A 21,521-nucleotide genomic window follows, 5' to 3' on the forward strand; every position below is an offset into this window, starting at 1 on the left:
GACAATAATGCAATTACATACACCTATTTTATTATTTAGAATTGTGATTAATTGTGATTAAATATTTTTTCATGTATTTTCAGACATGAAAAGTGAAAATTGCTGCACACAACAGTCTGCCATCTGCACCGGGAGGCAAGGCAGCTCAAAGCCCAGGCTGTTACAACTCCTGGGCAGTTTTTGCCCAGAGCCAGCAATTTTTTAGATCCAATAGGGGTGGATTTTTTCTGAGGTCAGGTTCAACATGCTGCAAGATGCCAAGATCTAAGCCCAGTAGAAGATATGGGTTACAAGAGAGGAGGTTTGCTCTGGCCCTATACTATCAAAGTCCAAATGCTAATAGATTTCTGAGCACAGTATTTCACTTGCCTTCAGTTTCAACACTTCACTCATGACTCAGGGGTATTTCAGTACATGTTGGCTGAAGCAAACAGACTCTGACAGCCCTGCCGCAAAGAGCACAGGCTTTGTCAAAAGAAGAGAAACTTCATGGGATTTGCCATTATTTAGTATTACTCTTGTTACGCCAAGAATTTTTTTCCATATACTTTGCCAAATATTGCAAGTAATGCACCATTGTTGGGCTTGCTTGTTATAAATCATATCTTGTTCAATTAACAAGCTTTGGGTGTCTGCCACTTTCCAGTTGTAATGCAAGGAATCATTTATCTTCCCTGCTAGATATCACATGTAATGCACCATTGTTGGTTTTGCCTGTTATAAATCAGATCTTGTTTAGTTAACAAGCTTTAGGTGTCTGCCACTTTCCAATTCTAATGCAAGGAATCCCCTGCCAGATATCGCATGTAATGCACCATTGTTGGTCTTGCCTGTTATAAATCAGGTCTTGTTCGGCTCACAAGTTTTGAATATCTGCCATTGTTTATTTCAGGTGTAATGCTTGGAAGCATTTGTTCTCTTCCCTAGCCATCAGTATGCAATGCTTTATTGTGGATTTTGCCTGTTATATTTAATCATGTTCAAGTAGCAAGCTTTTGGTGTCTGCCTTACCTAATATGTGCTGCAGTGACACTTGGCTTGGTTTCATAATGTAAAATACAGCTTGTAATTTCATCACACTAAGTGTCTATCATCACGTGTCTGGCATCATGAATGTGGCTTCCAGGAGTAATCTTGTTTGTATTACAGCATGCAATGTTTTTTCTGCTTTATATGATATACATAATCACATAGGTGTGATTTATTTTATTTATTTATTTTTTTTTTTTTTTGACAAAATGTAATGGCAGTTAATATTCTTGACTAATGCCTCATAAACCTTGTGAAAAATAATGCTGTTTTGAAGTGGGGAGGGGGGCAGAGTGGTTTGTTTGGTTGGCCAGTTCAAGGAGTTTCATATCAAATGATTTTATTACATCCAACTTTAATGTGTGCTAAAAACATATATTTTATTACATCCAACTTTAATGTGTGGTTCCTGCAGTAAATGCTACATGTTTACTGATGTAGCCTATGAAATATATAGCACTCTCTGCCCTGTAATTTGGTGTGTCACATACTGCAGCATAACTTTCCTGATATTTTCTTACTCTATGAGTTGCCTTATTTTGTCTCATTTGCTTTTATCATATGTGCCTCCGCTGCATAGTTGTGCCTACTGAGCTTAATATCTTCATGACCCTGACACCAAGGTCAGAGCTTGTGAGATCATATCATGTCCTACATCTCATTTTCACCTCCAGTCTCGGCTGTCTCCCAGGACCACCAAGTTATTGCATTCCATTTAAGACAACTCATGTGTTACCTTCTTGATGTCCTCCATCATGTATTTCAGAATGTTTTATGGTGCTTTGCTCTTATATTGATGTGCCTTGCAACATTTTTATACAGTTTTCATTGTATATAACGCACCATTGTTGGTTTTGCCTGTTATAAATCGGTTCATGTTCAGTTAACAAGCTTTGAGTGTCTCCCATTGTTTATTTCAGTTGTAATGATTAGAAGCTTTTGTTCTCTGCCCTGTCAAGCAGTATGCAATGCTTGCCATTATCTGGCACTTGTACAGTTAGTATGATATTTTTGCTCAGCTAAGAGCATGTTGCAAAAGGTAAAGGTACGGTTGGGGGCATACGCTGTAGCAGCACGTGGCCTCAGTGCTCATCTCTGTAACATTGGCCCTTGAGCCTGTGGTGTTAGGGAACCCATTACCCTGGGACACAGGACCAGTGTGACATCCGGGTTACCACAGTTGCAAAGGCATTATAGTAATCTAGCATGCATAGAATGTTGTATGCTTTGCTTATATATATATATATATATATATATATATATATATATATATATATATATATATATATATATATATATATATATATATATATATATATATATATATATATATATATATATATATATCTATATATATATATATATTATCAAATGCTTTCTACACCATATTTTTCCTAAAATAACAAATTGATATAGTGTAGATAATACCTAATAAAACATAAGAACAAATATATTTTTCTTTACCTCATTAGTAAATCATTTTACAATAATGAAAAAAATAAGTAAAGGCTGGATAGGGTGCTGTGGCAGGTACTTCAAAAATAGTAAAGCCACCCCTGAAAAGTGACGTTTTTGGTGGGCTGCAATAGATGGCGCTACTTCCGCACGCCCGAGGAATTACTACATACCACTATCTCTTCGTATACAGTCTCTTTGGGCACCTCCGTGCTGTGATGACGTCATCAGCAAATATGGCGGCCCAAACAAATACATATAAGTGTTTCCATTGCATTTCACCTCTCTGTGCCACCATAACCACTGCAGCTTCCTTTTCATCCTCTGTTGCAAGGAGCTCGTTGGCCAGAACAGCTAGTGGTGCATGTTTAAACATCTTCAGGAAGATCAGCGGACGCCATTTTGCTGCCAGAACAGCTAGAGAGAGCAGCAGACACCATTTTCCTGCCAGTGAGACGCCATTACCATAGCAACGACGAGGTTTAACTGAGAGGCGCACAAAAGCGTTTGATAGAGGGGTCCAGTTGGTCTGGGCGCCTGAGGCGGCCCAATTCCCTCTCTCAAACGCACCGCTGATAGCTCTTACATCGTCCGAGTCATTTGAGGAGTTGTCCGAGCTGTTGGAGACGCGAAACGGGCGCCGAGCCGGCAGTGCCAGCACCAAGATCAGTGTCTACACAACAGACTTAGCAAGTGCGTGGCAGTGTCTTCCTCAGCTTTCGCTCGCTCTGTAGCCCTTATTGTTGCCTCTGTAGTTCTACCATGGCTTCTAAGGGCAAGGCTGTGTCTCCCACATCAGTTAGGAAGCTGAAGATGCTGTCGGTGGCAGACAAAATGGCTGTTATACTGGACCATGAGAGAGGTGTGAGCTGTGCCGAGCTCATGGTGCGGTACGTATGTGTGTGTGTGTGTGTGTGTGTACGCATGTGCGCGTGCCATGTATGTAGTACCTATTTACATAATGCATTACACAGACCATTTCAACTGTTAGTGATAACAGGCGTGCAAAATGTGAAGAAAAAATCCCTCGGGTAACTCGGATTTTCGGATAACTCGGATTGGCCTTCCCCCAATTGGTCCGACTTATGCGGGGTATACTGTGTGTGAATATATATATATATATATATATATCCCTTAAACGGTAGCGCCCAAATTGACTCACACTAGTGGAGCTGTGACCCCATTTGGACCCACTGCAAAAATATTTTTAAAAAAAATATATGGATCATCTTTACTGAGTAACACTGCATCAGAATTGAAAAATAAAACATCTTGTAGGACAATGAAAGTAAAAACATGGAAATTTATGATCATATTTAATTTTCATGATTTATTACAAAATATTTATTGAAAAAAATAGTGACTTTGCCATATAATGTATAAACAAGAACCCTTTGAAAAGAAAAGTAAGAAAATTTAATATTCTCAAACTAAAATGGTTGCTCTTTCAAGTAAACGGTGTAAAAAGTCTATCCTGCAATCCAAATGTGGTGCTCTGACCAAATGAAAATGAACAATTCTTGCATGTGGTTAATAAATAAACATGTAAATAAATAAATAAACACAAAATAATTTATGATAATAACATTCCTTGAATATACCATTAGAAATAACTGAAAATGATAATTTCTGTATTTTTTTTGTAAATAAGCAAGTAAATAAACAGAATATGCATACCAGCAAAATTACCTATGATCAAAATACAAAATATATTTTTCGTGAATATACAAACATTTATTTACGTATCTTGGCAGTCTGTGCAGTAGGTCTCATAGTGTCGCTGACAGGTTACCTTGTTGCACCTTGCGCAAACTGTTCTACATTTGCTTGCAGTCTTCCAAGGGCAAATGTGGCACCTTTTCCTGCCTGATGGTGGTGTAGGCTGCTGGACTTGAACTTCAACAATGTTGAAGCAGCTTTTGATAGTTGTCACCAGTGTTCTGCTGAGGTTAGGATTCTCCAGCTTCTTCATAGCCCATGGTTTTGCCATTTCCATGGCAAGTTGGTGCATGAACAACCGGTGAAACCTATCACTACGAGCGGTTGCTTTCCCAGAGAGTTTGTATAAGATGAAGGCATTTGTGACAGCAATGTTTATGAGGCCATAAAACATGCACATTGGCCATCTTCGTGTCCTGCGGCTAGTTGAGTAGCGGGCACACATTTGGTCTAGTGTATCAACACCTCCTTTGGTTTTGTTATAGAAGTTAATCTCTGGTTTCCCATTGCTACCTATTTCTGGCTCATGGTGATATGATGAGAGCAGCAATACGATTTTGTTTATTTTCGTTGTATGAAAGCAGCGTGGCATTGTTCTGGAATAAGAAGGCACTGGTGCTGACTGCTCTGTCTTTCTTCTTGGCAAGCATCCATTCTGGCACATATCCTTTCTTCAGTATTGTCCCAACGAGTGTAGTCTTGCGTTGGTAAAGCTCGTTCACCAAAGGGAGTGTCGTGAACCAGTTGTCCACTGTCACGTTTCTTCCAGCATCTAGGTATGGGTCCAACAATGTCATTGTTAATTTTTTTGCAACATTACCTTGTTTTTTGCCATGTTGTCCTGTTTTTTCTTTGCCTACATATGTTACAACATTGAACATGTAGGCGTTTTCGGCATCACATGCCATGACTATCTTTATACCATGTTTTGCTGGTTTGTTTGGTATGTACATCCAAAAAGGACAATTACCCCTAAAGGCCAACAGCTGTTCATCTACTGTCATTTTGTCTCCTGGCGTATAGTGCTTTTTACAGTTTTCCACAAACTTTTCAAAAGTACTCCTAAACAGTGTAAACTTGTCAGCTTTTTTCCTTGCCTCTCGCTCCACGGGGTCAGTAGTGTCATCGAAGCGGACACAACGCAACAAAAAGTTGAAGCGTCTTTCACTCAGAACAGCTCGGTACAGTGGTGCTCCATGCTGGTAACTGAACATTTCCTCAACAGTACGATGATTGTCTTGTTTGGCTCCTGCCTGAATAAGAACACCAATAAGTGCTCTCATTTCAGTGACTGATGTCTTACTTACGCTCTGATCATCTTTAGCAAAGCCTCTTTTTTCCTTTTCTATCATGATGTTGGTGTAGTGAATGATTTCATTTAGCACATCGTCATCAAAGAAAAGATCAAAGAAATCCAGTGGGGTTGCTGCTGCTTTGGCTGCTGGTGTTGCAAGGCCAGTAGTATATTGAGTTGAAGGCTGTAGGGGTGTTGACCTCTGAAGTGGTGTTCTTGACCAGTAAGTTTTGTCACGAGCACAACGTGAGTTTTGAGGCACGTGAACAATGTTCACTGCAGTAGGGCTGGCACCATGACCATCCTGGCTCCCACTGGCCGTAGAGTCCTGAGTGACACTGGTTGAAGAGTCTGGGCAGTGTCAGGTGCACGTGGTGGTTCGTAGGTGATGATGAGCCTGCAACAACAAATGCAATTGGTGACAAACCCTGAATTGAATGCTCTGTGCATTCAATTATTTTCTTCTCAGACTGTCGGGGGCATTTCTGTGGGGTCGCATGTGCTGTCACTGTTGATGTCTCCACATCAGTCACTACGTCAGGGCCATCCTCACTTGCATCCACTGTTAGGGAGTGCCGGGCTGAGAGTGACTGAGGGTGTGAGGCTCCATCATGTCTGGCGGAGAGTGACTCAGGTGATGAGTCATGGCTGGCTGAGGGTGACTGGGGTGGTGGGGCGCCATCACCGCCATGAGGATCAGCTGTGGCTGGCTCACAGACTTCAGTGATTGTTATATCACCAATCAGATCTATGGTAGTCTCGGCCAACAGCTGCTGTAAACTTTTATCAGACAATCCGCAGAGATGCGCCATGTCAACTTTACCTGTGAAAGATACCACAAGAAAAAAATAGTAATAACTATTACACGCATGTAGAACAAGAGAATAACTATAGCAGGACTCTTATCAAATCCCACAGAACATATTTAGCATGAGGTACAGGTACTAAGGCCCTGTATATCACATATACAGGCCTATAAACAATGTTGTCCCCCCCTATGTTCTCCCTAAAAAAATTCTCACAAACAGACGGCGTGGGTCCAGCTGGCGTCACAGCCCTTACTTAGGATAGAAGGAGCAACTCCAGCGCGGAGCGCATCTGTCTCCCTCAAGGTCTGATGACACACTGACGATCGACTCTCCCACACAAGCTTTGTAGCAAGGCGCGAGTGAAAAAATAGCGCGCCTTTCAAAACCAGAAAGTCGTGACTCCACCTGAGTCACGTTCCCGTTTAAGGGATATATATATATATATATATATATATATATATATATATATATATATATATATATATATATATATATATATATATATATATATATATATATATATTACAATAAATCTAAATAGACAGTTTATTGGTGAATGTCTTCCTTTTGGATTAATGAAAAAATAACAAATAATACATGATAAAAGTTTATTGAATAGACTAGTGTTTACATCGAAATAAAAAAAATAAAAATAAAAAAATAAATTATGTTTTTTCAGCAAATGTCAGCCTTGTGAATATAAAGATTAAAATATTATACAATAATTGCCGAGAGAGAGAGAGAGAGAGAGAGAGAGAGAGAGAGAGAGAGAGAGAGAGAGAGAGAGAGAGAGAGAGAGAGAGAGAGAGAGAGAGAGAGAGAGAGAGAGAGAGAGAGAGAGAGAGAATGCTGTGGACCACACACACACACACACACACACACACACACACACACACACACAGTCTGAGTCATGTTAATAGGATATTTGGTGATACATATAGAGTGGTAAGAAATATAGGATTAGCATTCCACGACATGGATAAGGATATGATGACAAAGATGATAACCACTATGATTAGACCAAAATTGGAATATGCAGAAATTGTGTGGTCTCCCCATAAGAAGAAACACATGAAAAAACTAGAAAGAATACAAAGGATGGCAATGAAAATGGTTCTAAATCTGGAGGGATTGTCATATAAAAAAAGGCTAAAGGAAATGGACCTGCTAACACTGGAACAAAGAAGAGAAAGGGGAGACCTAACACAAATTTAAAAATAATTGATGAAAATGGAAGTAGACAATGAGGAGTTACTACTAAGAGAAGGAAGAAACACCAGCAACACACGAGATCACAGTAAAAAATTGAGGAAAGGAAGATGCTTGAGAGACAAAGAAATATAGAGGTTTGGAACAGACTAAGTGAGGATGTAGTATCGGCGAAGAGTGTGCATAACTTTAAGGAAAACTGGACAAGTACAGATATGGAGGCGGGACCACACGAGCATAAGCCCAGGCCTTGTAAAATTACAACTAGGTAAATACACACACACACAAACACACACATTGTAGAACAAATCCTAGAAGTTTTTCAGGTTGTGGAAGTCATGAAAGCAGTCTCCCACACACAAGGCAACATTGCATTCATTGCATTGGATGGTGATTCTTGTGCGTCTCTGTGGGCGTCTGCTTGTGTGTTTACACATAACATTGCCTGCTTACCCTCTTCCCGCCAACCATCTCGGTGTGAACAGGGTAGTGGCGGTTTGAGGGTTGCAGGCGGTATGGCAGGTCAACTGGACGATGACCCGTAATGGTTGGGGTTAGCTCGCCATACTTTTCTAGGAGCTGCATCGCTGCGTTGTATATGAAGCGATGCAGCTTAAACTTCTTGGTTGGGGTTGCCTCATGTGTGACAAGCCACATGTTGAAGGCATTGAGCATGGTCTTGTCTATCAGATGGAAGAACAGCCTGACCTCCCATCTAGACCTTCTCATACACTCAGTGCTGGAGATCTGGCTGTCACACTTGTCCACCAGCCTCATGTTCATGGTGCAGTCGTAAACTATATCTGGCTCCAATATTTCCCTCCTCGTTCCCAAGTGGCGTTTGCCAGTGTGCACCATTGCTCCCGTGTGGACGGTGGAGAGAAGGTGGACGTCATGTCTGTCGCTCCATTTCAGTGCTAGTATCTTGCCAGCCTTTTCTTTCTGAACGAACAGGTCCTTCTTTCTGCCATTCCTGCCTTGGGAGTAAGCCGTGTTATCGTTGGTTGGTCTGCTGGGGTCGTCAACGATGGTCTTTGGTCCGGTGAACTTTGGCATAAACTTTTTGTTCCTTCGTACAGGTCCACATGAGCCTGTGTTGTTGTCATGCAGGAACTGACACAGAGCAGGACTGGTATACCAATTGTTAGTATAAAGAATATGACCCTCAAGGTATGGTGCCATCACCTTTCTGATGATGGCACCAGACTTTCCCAAAGGGTCTTTCTTATTGACAGTTGTTATATCAGTCTTTCCCCCTGCATACGGAATCACGTCAAGCACAATTCCTGTATTACAGTCACAAAGAACAAAAAGTTTAATGCCAGAGGAATGTCTTTTTGTTGGAGTGTACTGTTTGATGGAGAGGCAACCCTGGTGAAAGACAAGTGACTCGTCAATGACCAGCTTTTGAAAGGGATGGAAATATTTCTTGTACCGTGTAACGATCATTGAAATTATTTCCCTCACTTTCCAAAGCGGGCCATTGTCGTTTGAATTTTCCCTGTTGCAAAAGTTCAGAAAACCAAGCAACAGCAAAAATCTGTCACGAGTCATATACTTCCCGTACAGAGGGTGGCAAAGACTGTCACTACGCCAGTAATCCTGCACAAAACGCTTCTTACAGAGAGGCATCAGCAGGACCAGGGCGATAAAGACGATCATCTCCCTTCCCGTTGTATCCTCCCATTTCCGTGCCCTGGACTTGGGTGGAAGGTCATTCATTTCATCACACACCGAACGATAATGGTCGTTGGTCTGATCAGCAACAAATGACATCACCTCGTCATCCAAGAAGGCGCGGAAAGTCACTCTCATTTGCCTGGTCGTTGCAAGGCCAGTCTTTCGTCAACCCACTCCTGTCAGAGCAAAACTCGTGCAGGTCTGGTACGAAGTCTGACCCTTCTGACCAGGCAAATGAAAAGTCTGGGGTCTCAAGCAATGGCACCTCTCTGTTCAGGTGGTCGTCCTCACCTTCACTCAGTTCACTGTTACTGTCACTGTCACTTTCACTGTCCGTGTCGCTGTCACTGTCAAGATCAAATACAGAGTCGTAGACGTCATTGTCGTTGTCGTCCGTAGGAAACAGTAGATTCAAATATTTATCCAGGTTAAGAGGACGTTGGCGGGGTGCGGGCCTGTAACCTGAAGGACCTGGGGCATCATTGCTAGCAGCAGCAGTACCTGAGAAGGGAGAAATTGGTGTCATGGCGATTCATGAAGTAGGTAAATCAAACATCTACTATACATCTAGTTTAGATTAGTAACAATTCATAAAAACATACTGTATTTCCGCCATACAAGACGCACTGGAGTATAAGACACACCTATAATTTGGCAAGATATATTTAAAAGAAATAAATAAAAATCTCCACATTCTCCCTGAACTTCATCTATCTATCTATCTATCTATCTATCTATCTATCTATCTATCTATATATATATATATATATATATATATATATATATATATATATATATATATATATATATATATATATATATATATATAGTCGTCCCTCAGATAGTATGGGGGTTAGAGACCCAGGATCCCCGTACTATTTGAAAATCTGCATATAATTAGTGCCCCCCCTAGAAATACTCCTGGGCACTCCTACGGAATCCAAGTCCTGCCTGGCTCAGCTGTTACCCATGGGCCCAAGTTGCCAGTTATGCATTTTCTGCTGCAGTCACAGTGTAGTGTTACCACGCTGGGGGGGGGTTGACGGGGGAGAAGCCCCCCCCCCCGTTAGTGGTCAGGATATTTAAAATTTGGTTGTAGTAGTTTAAATATGCGTCCCTTAACTATATAATATGGAGGTGTAATGTCGTATTTTGGAGGCGCGGAGTCAATCTCCACAATTAATGTTTCATATCTTATTTCAAGTATGAGGTTGAGAGCAATAGAAACTGGTAGAGTAAAAGAGATTGTGAGTGTATGACACGGCTCGCTTCCTGACAATGTGGAAGGCAGCGCTGCCAGGATGGCTCCATTGCCCAGAAAATGCTTAACTGGCAACTTTGCTCAGCCAGTTGAAGCTGAGCCAGGCGGGACCCTGATTCACGCGGTAAGCTCTCCCCACCGCAACGTAACTCGTACCAAAACTTAACTTCTTCTAAATCTGAATTCTTCTGCAAGGTGAATACCTTTCTCAAATGCTTTGGAGTGCGTTCAGTGGATGTTTTGGCTTGTCTCTTGAGCCCCATGTTCATGTTATGTGGTAATGGAGAAGCGTAGCTGAGGTTGTGCACACACACGGACTTAGGGAAAGCGCATAGGTTTCAGTCTGGCAAAACAGTGTTCCTGATGTTGTGCACACACATGGACTGAGGGGATGTGTATGGGTGGCAGTCTGGTAGAACAGTGTTGCCACTCACGCCATGGCTGATTGGTGCAACGAGCAGAAAATTTCAAAATCCCCCCAATATATCTTCTATGACAATCCATATAAAACCAAAACCGTACTATTGGAAACCATACTATTTGAGGGACGACTATATATATATATATATATATATATATATATATATATATATATATATATATATATATATATATATATATATATATATGTACAGGTAACTCTCGATTTAAGCGAGTATTGCGTCCTTGAAGAGGTCGCGTAAATCAAAAACAATGTAAATCAAACAAGCAGTAGGTTGCTGTCAAAAAATAAATACCATATTTTCCAGCGTATAGCGCGCACCTTTTTCACATAAAAAGTGCCTGAAAGTTTAGCCCTGCGTGTTATACATCGAATGTAAAAATTTAATCATTTTTTTCTTCTTTGGGGAGTTTATGAGGGTCTGTTTTTCATCTTATCCAACAACAACGGCAAACTTACCTATATTATTGTTTATAATCCTTCATAGTCCGTAGTTGTCTTATAATATGTTACCATAGAATACAGGGTGATCTAATAACTACTATACAAAAATGAAATCGGTGGAGGATCGCCCATGCCTTGCTGTTATCCCGTTTTTCTGTCGGGCGCCATTTGTATGAACTTGATCTTGATGTCACAGGTGGCTTAAGATTGTAAGCTACATAAAAAATCATATTGGAAAAAAATATCCAAGCGTTCATTATTAATTATTAATATTAGTGAGAATAATGGGGTAAATATGATATCAGAAACTGTACATCATGAGTCTTGTACGAGGAGTTATTTCGCGCAATACCAGCCCGGCCGCCATTTGCATTGTTAACAAACCACACAACCACACCCATACAACAAACAGCTGCATGCCGCGTGTCACCAGAACCGTGTGAATTGTCTTGCCTAGTTGTCTGTCATAACCTACGAGTGATGGTGGGAATAATATGCTTATTCACTTCATTCAGTGGAGAGAGAGAGAGAGAGAGAGAGAGAGAGAGAGAGAGAGAGAGAGAGAGAGAGAGAGAGAGAGAGAATATCCATATCACCGAGATATCCACTCAGGCACTCAGTTTCAGCCTCACTCGTGTGAGGAAGAAATGAGGGACACATGAGCGGCTGGCTAGTATTGGTACCGGTAAGGAGCAGTCTAGTATCGGTACTGGTACCGGTACCTGCCCACCCCTATTGTTGAGTAGCGTGGCAGCGTGGGTACTATATTGTTGTTCAAGTGGCGCGCGGGAAGAACTGAGCTCAGCTGTGTGGCCGCGACGGCGTGTGAGTCCAGTTGCGTGAGACATCTGGTGGCCAATCCATAAAATATCACGTATAAGTGACAAAAAACGTGTAAATTAAACCTTTAATTGGATTTTGGACCCTGCACTATTTCAAAAACGTGTAAACCAAACTCGCGTAAATCGAGTTACCTGTATATATATATATATATATAATATATATATATATATCTATATATATATATATATATATATATATATATATATATATATATATATAGATATATATATATATATATATGTTTAATTTACACGTTCTTTCCACTTATACGTGATATTTTTTGGAGTGGCCACCATAGATTGCGCCACTATAAACACTCGCCTGCCCCAGAACGGGCTGGGCCGACCATCAGGCCCCACCTGGAAGAAGCCTTGGGCCGACCATCAGGCCCCACCAGGAAGATGCCTACCGGCGCAACAGGCAACGACGTAAAAAAAAAAAAAAAAAAAAAAAAAAAAGCCTCACGCAACTGGACTCACACGGCGCCGCGGCCACACAGCTGAGCTCAGTTCTTTCCGCGCGCCACTTGAACAACAATACACTCAACAATAGGGGTGGGCAGGTAACGGTACCAGTAACAGTACTAACGGTACCAGATATACAGTATGGTACCGGTACCAGACTGCTTGGTACCGGTACCAATACTAGCCAGTCGCTCATGGTGTCCCTCATTTCTTTCTCAGAGGAGAGAGGCTGAGACTGAGTGCTTGAGTGGATATCTCGGTGATATGGATATTCTCTCTCTTTCTCTCTCTCCACTGAATGAAGTGAATAGCAGAGCTGGGCACTTCCGTACCTCTGTCCGCACCTCCGCTCCTCCGGACCTGCGGACCTTTAAACGAGGTGCGGAGGTCCGAAGTGCGGAAAGTTTTTCAAAAGTGCGGAAGTAACAGGTGCGGAACGGCAGTATTTTAAGTCCGTACCTCCGCACCTGAGGTTTTCAAGGATAAAAAAAATGAAAACGACAAACAGTCCGCGCTCTGCAGTAATACTTCCGGTCGTTTACGCGGTCTGTGCTGCAGGGCATGTTTTCCCGCCACTTGAGTGACGTCACTCATTCAGATTTACGGCCCGGTTCAAAATATACCGTTTGTCGTCCGTCTTAAAGGAAGTGCGTCATCAATGACAACACCACGTGCACGGATAGCAAGAACCCAAGGTGTTGGTTTCCTTACGTCGAGACACACGTGTCCTGTTGCCATATTGTACAAAACTGGGAATGAAAGAAACGGTCACATTATTAAAACAATGTCGCTTAGATTACCACTTTTAATTACTGCGTATCAACCTTTATATTGGAAGAAAAAGGACTTCATAGCTATCATTATCAGAGCAGTGAACTGGCGTATGGTGAAGGTATGGCAACAGTCTCACAGATTTAAAACATGATAATTTAAATTTAGACAAGATTTAAATTTAAAAGCACAAGGTATGACGGTGACGTCACTGATGACGTACGCTCTTGCATGAGTAACTGATGACCTTGCCTTGTATTTCTTTTTTTTAAGGTACGGACTAGATTTTTCAGGCGCGCTTTAATAGTTTTGGGTACAGTACCGGAGGTGCGGAGGTGCGGTACCGGAACGAGTGAAAAAATTTTAGGCGCGGAAGTACAGGTACGGACTATATGTGTTTCGAGGTGCGGAGGAGCGGTACCGGACTACCCGATATCCAGTAACGCGCCCAGCTCTGGTGAATAGTATTCTCCTGCGTATAACGCGCACCTTTTTCACATAAAAAATGCCTGACAGTTTAGCCCTGCGTGTTATACGCCGAATGTACAAATTGTTTATGATTTTTTTCTTCTTTGGAGTGTTCCTAAGGGTCTGTTTTTCGTCTTATCCAATAACAACGGCAAACTTACCTTTGTTATTGTTAATGATCCTTCATAGTCCATGGCTGTCTTATAATATGTTACCATAGAATACAGGGCGATCTAATAACTACTATACAAAAATGAGATCGTTGGAGGATCGCCCATGCCTTGCTGTTATCCCGTTTTCCCGTCGGGCGCCATTTGTATGATCTTGATCTTGATGTCACAGCAGGCTTAAGATTGCATGATTAAGGAGCAGTACAAGCTACATAAAAAAATCACATTTGAAAAAAATATCCATGTTTTCATTGTCAATTATTAATATTAGTTAGAATAATGGGGTAAATATGATATCAGAAACTGTACATCATTAGTCTTGTACGAGGAGTTATTTCACACCCGGCCGCCATTTGCATTGTTTACAAACCACACCCATACAACAAACAGCTGCATGGCGCGTGTCACCAGAACCGCGTGAATTGTGTCTTGCCTAGTTGTCTGTCATAACCTACGAGTAATTGTTAGAATAATATGCTAATTATGATCTCAGAAGCTGTACATAATCAGTATGTACGAGGAGTTATTTCTCGCAACACCAACCCTGAAATAAACGCTCGTGTGACCCGACCTTTACACACTCACTCTTGCTTACTGGGCGGGTCAGGGCATTAAATAACACAACTATCACATCAGACAATTAAGACCACCAGGAGATCGGCAATAGTAACTTAAACACGAGAAATGTAGGGAAAAACAGAGCCTAGTTTATTGTCAATAATGTTTACATCATTTTAAATTTTAAACATTTACCTATTTTTCTACATAATCGCCATTTCGGTCGATGCATTTTTGTAGGCACTGTGGTAGTTTTTGTATGCCTATGTCATACCTGCTCGCTGCCACGTTGTTGAGGAAGCGTTGAACCTCTTATTTCACCTTGGACTTTGACCGACCCAGGGACTAAAGTCCGAGTTGTGGATGCGCCCGGCAGTACAGACATTGACCGACAGGTGGCCGTCGGTCTGTGTTGTTTACATAGCAGTGTCGCAAGCACCACGTGGTTGCTGCTGTTATTTCTACTATTTTTAAGTCAGATTGTGACTGACACGTGTGACTTTTTGTGCCAACCTGGGTAATAATTCAGGAGATGTGGGCTCTCGAATTTCCAGGCACAAAGTATTTTTTTCTAGGTAAAATGTGGTGCTTTTTCAAGTGGAGATAGTCTTTTTTTCCGGAAACTATTAGGAAAGGGGCTATTTCAATTTTCTTGATCAAGTCACAATCCTAATATTTCCGGAAAAAAACCATCTCCACATGAAAAAAACACCACAAATTACCCAGAAAAAACTAGTTTGTGCCTAACCTAACCAAACCTAACCTAACCTATCCTAACCTAACCTATCCTAACCTAACCTATCCTAACCTAACCTAACCTAACCTAACCTATCCTAACCTAACCTAACCTAACCTATCCTAACCTAACCTATCCTAACCTAACCTATCCTACTTACGTACTGCTTAACGGCAAACCAGCCCGAGGCCGTGGCACTGCTTCTGCGACAATCAGTCATGCGCGGTATGTGATAAAGGGAGGGTGTATGTCTCTCGGGGTCCAGGAATAATTTTTTTTTTTTGTATTTTTATTTTTTATTTTTTATGGTTTCCGGAAGTGAACAGGGTCTACACTATATACTGATACAGAAATAATGCAGAAAACGTGAGTATTAACGGCGGTAGAGAGAGCCCATACCTCCTGAATATTATCCCCAACCTGTCCTCAAGAGCTTCAAGACCAAGTGAGGTGAAGAGGAAGGTCACTCCCGCATCGGCGCCGCCCAGGCGGCATTTTCATTGGGACCCACGTGTGTGTGGGCAGTGTGGCTGTGCCCACCGCGGGCCCGGGCTCCTCAATTTGCCAACTCTTGTTTGCCACATGTTGCATGGGACCCCCCTCCCTTCTTCCATCTCTTCTTCCTCAAAAAGAAGAGATGGAAGAAAGGAAAGGAGTCCCGTGCAACATGTGGAGGATGGGAATTGGCAAATTGAGAAGCCCAAACTCACAACAAATGTGGCGCCGATGCAGGGGCCCCGCCGCCGACACTCATCATAACCATCACCGTCATCAGCCGCCCGTCAGCTGTTCAGCTGTCTGCACGGATGCGCTTGGCCGCCCGGATGGGTGGCCAAGTAAATCCGTCTATGTCGGACATTCGCGTTTGTCGGACCAACCTTTCTCCCTATTAGACCGAGTTAGCAAGGCTAAACAGTATATATATATATATATATATATATATATATATATATATATATATATATATATATATATATATATATATATATATATATATATATACAGTGGTACCTTGGAATACGAGTTTAATTCGTTCCAAGACCGAGCTCGTAAACCAATTTACTCGTATTCTAAAACGACTTTTCCTATTGAAATTAATGGAGTTCCACTTAATTCGTTCCAGGCCCAAAAAATTTTGAAAAAAATTAAATATATAGGTATATTTTTTTAGAATTACACAAACAATACAACTTCGTATACATTAATAAGGAGTCACCTGCTAACTGCTTGTCATTAATCCACAGCAACATCAGTTTCTCAACATCTTCCAATAGCTTGGGCCTTTGTTTGGTAGAATGCATAGTTTTCACTCCTTTCGCAACATCAAGCTTCTTAATTTCTTCCCTTTTCTTCAAAATGGTGCAAATTGTGGATGTAGAACGACCGTACCGCGTAGCAAGCTGAGACACACGAACACCCCTTTCAGATTTTTCAATGATCTCTTTCTTATCTTCTATTGTTATTGATCCTTTTTTCCTTCTCTCACTGCCTTCAGTGGCACCTGTCTTCCTCTTGGGCGCCATTGTGTGTTATGTGGGTGAAAATACTCAAAGAAGTGATCAGAAAGCACGTCAGTTCACTCGCCCAACCTCAGACAAACACTGACTGTGTACATGTGCTCGGCCGACCAATAACTTGGGCGGCTGCCATGAGATTGCAGTCGCCGTGCGGGATTTTCAAAACAGTCACAGGCGGATGCTTGCCATTTCCTCACATTTGCTCGTATTCTAGTTTATCGCTCGTACTCTAAATTGATTTTTTACGAGTTGAAATGCTCGTATTCTAATTTACTCGTACACTAAGTTACTCGTATTCCGAGGTTCCACTGTATGTGTGTGTATATATATATATATATATATATATATATATATATATATATATATATATATATATATATATATATATATATATATATATATATATGAGGGTAATCTCAAAATGAGGTCTCCAAAATATTCAGAAATCACAGAAATGTTTATTGTCAATAATGTTTATGTACATCATTTTAAAGTTTGAACATTTATCTGTTTTTCTACCTAGTCGCCATTTCGGTCGATGCATTTTTATAGGCGTTGTGGCAGTTTTTGTATGCCCATGTCATACCAGCTCGCCGCCATGTCATTGAGGAAGCGTTGAACCTCATCTTTCACCTCATCGTCGTTGCTGAAGCGTGTTCCAGCCAAATGTTCTTTCAACTTAGGGAACAGGTGGTAGTCACTGGGTGCCAAGTCCGGACTAAAAGGTGGGTGGGTGATGACGTCCCATCCAAACTGTTGCAGGAGATCGACGGGCGACGTGGGGGTGAGCGTTGTCGTGGAGAATGCTTACGCCTATGCTCAACATTCCTCTTCTCTGGTTCTGAATCGCCCGTCTGTGCTTTTTCAGTGTCTCACAGTATTTGTCAGCATTTATTGTGGTCCCCAAGCCATGAAGTCGACCAACAATACCCCCTTATGATCCCAAAATACAGTTGCCATGACTTTACCGGCAGACTATGTTTGTTTTAATTTTCGTGGCTTAGGGGAAGAGGAATGCCGCCACTCACGTGACTGTTGTTTAGTTTCAGATGTGAAGTGGAATGCCCAGGTTTCGTCACCCGTGACAATTGAATCCAAAAAGCTGCCATTTTCATCTGCATAACGGCGAAGAAATTCACGGGAAGAGTCAACTCGTTGCCGTTGGTGGTCTTCTGTGAGCATTCACGGGACCCATCTTGCGCACACCTTCCAATATTGCAACTTTTCCGTCAAAACCCTATGAATGGTGCTTCGGGAAACCAAAGGAACGAAAATCCGGAGATCATCCAGTGATCCGCTGATTTTCACGCAGGATTTGCTCAACATTCGTGACAGTGGCCCGCTTCTTTCTTCGTCGTGAATTTCAGTACAACCAACTGCAAACGCCCTACATCACTTGCGGAAGTTTTTGACATCCATGCAAGACTCGCCATACACTTCTGTTAACCCTTTCAGTGCTATGAGCGTCTGTGGACTGTTCAAAGGTTCTCTGCTATGAGTGTCCAGGGATATTTTTATATTTGGGCAGCTACCATGGAGTGCAGTCACGCTCAACCACCTATTATCAGATTAACACCCTCTCCCTACCTACCCATCCACAACCCGGGGGAGGGGCCTAAGGGGATACGGGGGACCTAAGGGTACACACTGACCACGACCACAGAGAAGAGAGAGAGAGAGAGAGAGAGAGTTAACCTTTCCATAATGATCTCCCCTCCTCCTCCTCCTTCCCCATCCTCCTCTCCTCCCTCCTTCCTCAAAATATCCTGAAAGGAAGAAAAAAAAAAGTGAAAGAGAGAAAGCAAGAAAGAAATAAGGAAATAAAGAAAGAGAGAAGAAGAATGAAAGAGAAAGAAAGGGGAGAGAGAAAAAGAGAAATCAAGAATGAAATAAAGAAATAAAGAGAGAAAGAAACAAAGAGAGAAGGAAGGAGAAAGAGAAAAAGAAAGAGAAGAAGAATGGGAGAAAGAAAGAAAGCAAGCAAAATAAAGAGAGAAAGACAAAAGAAAGATAAAGAAAAAAAAATGAAATAAATAAAGGAGAAATAGGGAAGAAAAAAAGGGAAAGAAAGAAAGGAAGAAAAAGTAAAAATGAAAGAGAAAAGGTTGAAAGATAAAAGAAGAAGAATGAAAGGGTGAAAGAAAGAAGAAAAATGAAAGAAAGAGAAAAAGGAGAAAGAGAAACAAAGAGAAACAAAGAAAGTAAAGAGAAAGAAAGAGAGGAAGAAAAGAGAAGGAGAAAGAAACAAGAATGAAAGAGAGAGGAAGAAGGAAAGGAGAAAGAGAAAGCAAGTAAAAAAGGAAAAGAAAGAAAAAAGGAGAAAGAAAGAAACAAGAATGAAGTAGAGAGGAAGAATGAAATGAGAAAGAGAAAGCAAGTAAGAAAGGAAAGAAGAAAGAAAGAAAGAGAGGAAGAAAAGAGAAGGAGAAAGAAAGAAACAAGAATGAAGGAGAGAGGAAGAATGAAATGAGAAAGAGAAAGCAAGTAAGAAAGGAAAGAAAGAAAGAGGAAGACAGGAAGAGAGTAAGGCGGGTTGCCACACGCGCACTTTTTGGGCACGACGTGGCACGAGGTGAGTGCGCACCCAATTCGCGCCAACTCGTGCCCAACAGCGCGGCAGCTCGTGCAGACCTCTTGCCACCAAGTCGGGGAAGTCGAGGCAGGTGGCACGACATCGCGTTAAAATTAAAACAGTTTCATTTTTTTTCCCGACGTGGTACGAAGTGGCGACGTCGGCCCCACCTCGTGCCATCACCTCGTGACACCTCGTACCCTGTTCGAGACACCTCGCGCCTATTGGCACGACGTCGCGCCTGGCGCGCAGTGGTGCGAGCTCGTGCTACCTGGGCGCGAGGTGTCACGAGGTGTGGTGCGGGGTGGTACGAGGTTAGTGCGAGGTGGGCGCGATGTTAGTCCGAGGTGGGCACGAAGTTAGCGCGAGGTGGTGGCGAGCTGTATAATTGCCTCTCACGTGACCTGATCCAAGGGGTATATAAACAGCACCCGTGGGCCACATGGTCACTTATCTCGCAAACACAGACAGAAGAAGAACCCTCCCATCTCCAGCCAACCTTTCCAAGATGCCCAAGAAAGGCAAGCAGCAAGCACCACAGCAGGAGTCTTCCCCGAGTCTGCAGGAGGAAGAAACTGGTGATGTTCCTCCTGAGGTTCCTGACGACACTGACGTTCCTGATGTGGAAGTGGTGAAGGTACAACCTGTTGCTGGGCTCTCCAGGAAACGCACTCGGCCATCCAAGAAAGACGTTCAGGACTACCCCTTCAACGACGACCAACTGAGGGAGATAGCAAACTACGTCCAGTTGCATCCAGAGCTCTACGATAAGCGGAACGAGAAGTGGCTGAATCCGGCGTGGAAGGAGAGCCTCTGGAAGGACCTGGCCCAAACTTTCTCGGACTGTTCTCACCAGCAGGTGAAGAAGGTGGTGGACAAGAAGAGAACAGATTTTGGGAAAATCGAGAAGAGGGAGAGCAAGAGTGGATCAGCAGCCAGGCCGAGGACGCAGAGGGAGCAGAAGATCGTCGAGGTTTGGGGCTTCCTGGCAGGTCACATCGCCCACGAAAGTACGCACCCTAGTGATGACTTCGGCAGACAAGGTGACGATCAAGATTCCTCCAGCCATGAGTCTGTCCTATCGGCCCACTCAATTGCCAGGAGGAAGAGGAAGAAGGAACGGCAGGAGGAGGAACTATCCAGCCCACGATCCACCAAATCTACCCAGGAGAGCAGTGCCATCCAAGAACTACTCCAGAGTGCACAGCTGATAGCTACGAAAACCACCAGTCGAGGGACCTGACGCTGACATCCGGCAGTTTGTTGAATTTATGTACACTCGCCTGAAGAAGGTTTCCCCCATGCATCATGGAGTACTCTTCTCCAAGATCGCGTACATGATCAGCCTCATGGAGGAACCAGTGATGGCCAGGAGTGCTATTAAAGACCCGAGGAGGTTGCTGGATTCTGTGCCCATGCCACTAGGAGTTGCGAGCCCATCGCACCTGTGGCAGCCTCCTGCACCGCCTACTCTTGCTCCTGCTCCTCCTCCTCCTCCTCCAGTCTATCATCAGCCGCAGTACCAACAGACCCAGTACCAGCAGCCACATCCCCAATACCAACAACAACAGTACCAACAGCCTCAACAACAACAGTACCAACAGCCTCAACAACAATACCAGCCTCAACAATCAGAACAGCAACAGTTCCCTCAGCAGCCACAGCAGCAGCAGGTGCCCACCCCAATACAGTGGGAATCTATACTCGGCTGTTCACCGTCCCCCGTCAAGACCCTGCAGCACACAAGTACGACCACCAAACTCCAGGGCCAGAAGACGAAATCGCAAGTGAAAAAGGCCATAATGTCCCCCATGATCGAGACGCCGAAGGGCTACGAGGCGGAGGATAGCGACGAGTAAATGTAAACAAAATAAAAATGTATTGCATATAAAAATATGTTAAAATGTATGAAATAAATATGAAAAAAACAACTATATTTTTTCCCTTTTCATTTATAATATAAGTATGGATATAAAATAATAACTGGTAAAAGGAGACATTAAAAACACTTTTTTAATGTTTCCTTTTACCAGTAAAAAAAAATTATAAACTACAAACTGAATATAAATAATTGGGACAT

General features: G+C 42.4%; 1 protein-coding gene across 1 annotated transcript in view; it reads right to left on the reverse strand.

The window, feature by feature from the left end:
* Positions 1–9,298: 9,298 nt before the first annotated feature.
* The window catches only part of LOC126986000 (clumping factor A-like), a 200,237-nt gene continuing 188,014 nt past the window's right edge, over positions 9,299–21,521 (reverse strand). Inside the window, exon 7 of the mRNA XM_050841685.1 lies at positions 9,299–9,696. Within this exon, the coding sequence (XP_050697642.1) occupies positions 9,299–9,696 (398 nt within the window). The remainder of the gene's footprint in view (positions 9,697–21,521) is intronic.

This window comes from Eriocheir sinensis, chromosome 61 (assembly GCF_024679095.1).
Source record: "Eriocheir sinensis breed Jianghai 21 chromosome 61, ASM2467909v1, whole genome shotgun sequence".
NCBI lineage: Eukaryota > Metazoa > Arthropoda > Malacostraca > Decapoda > Varunidae > Eriocheir > Eriocheir sinensis.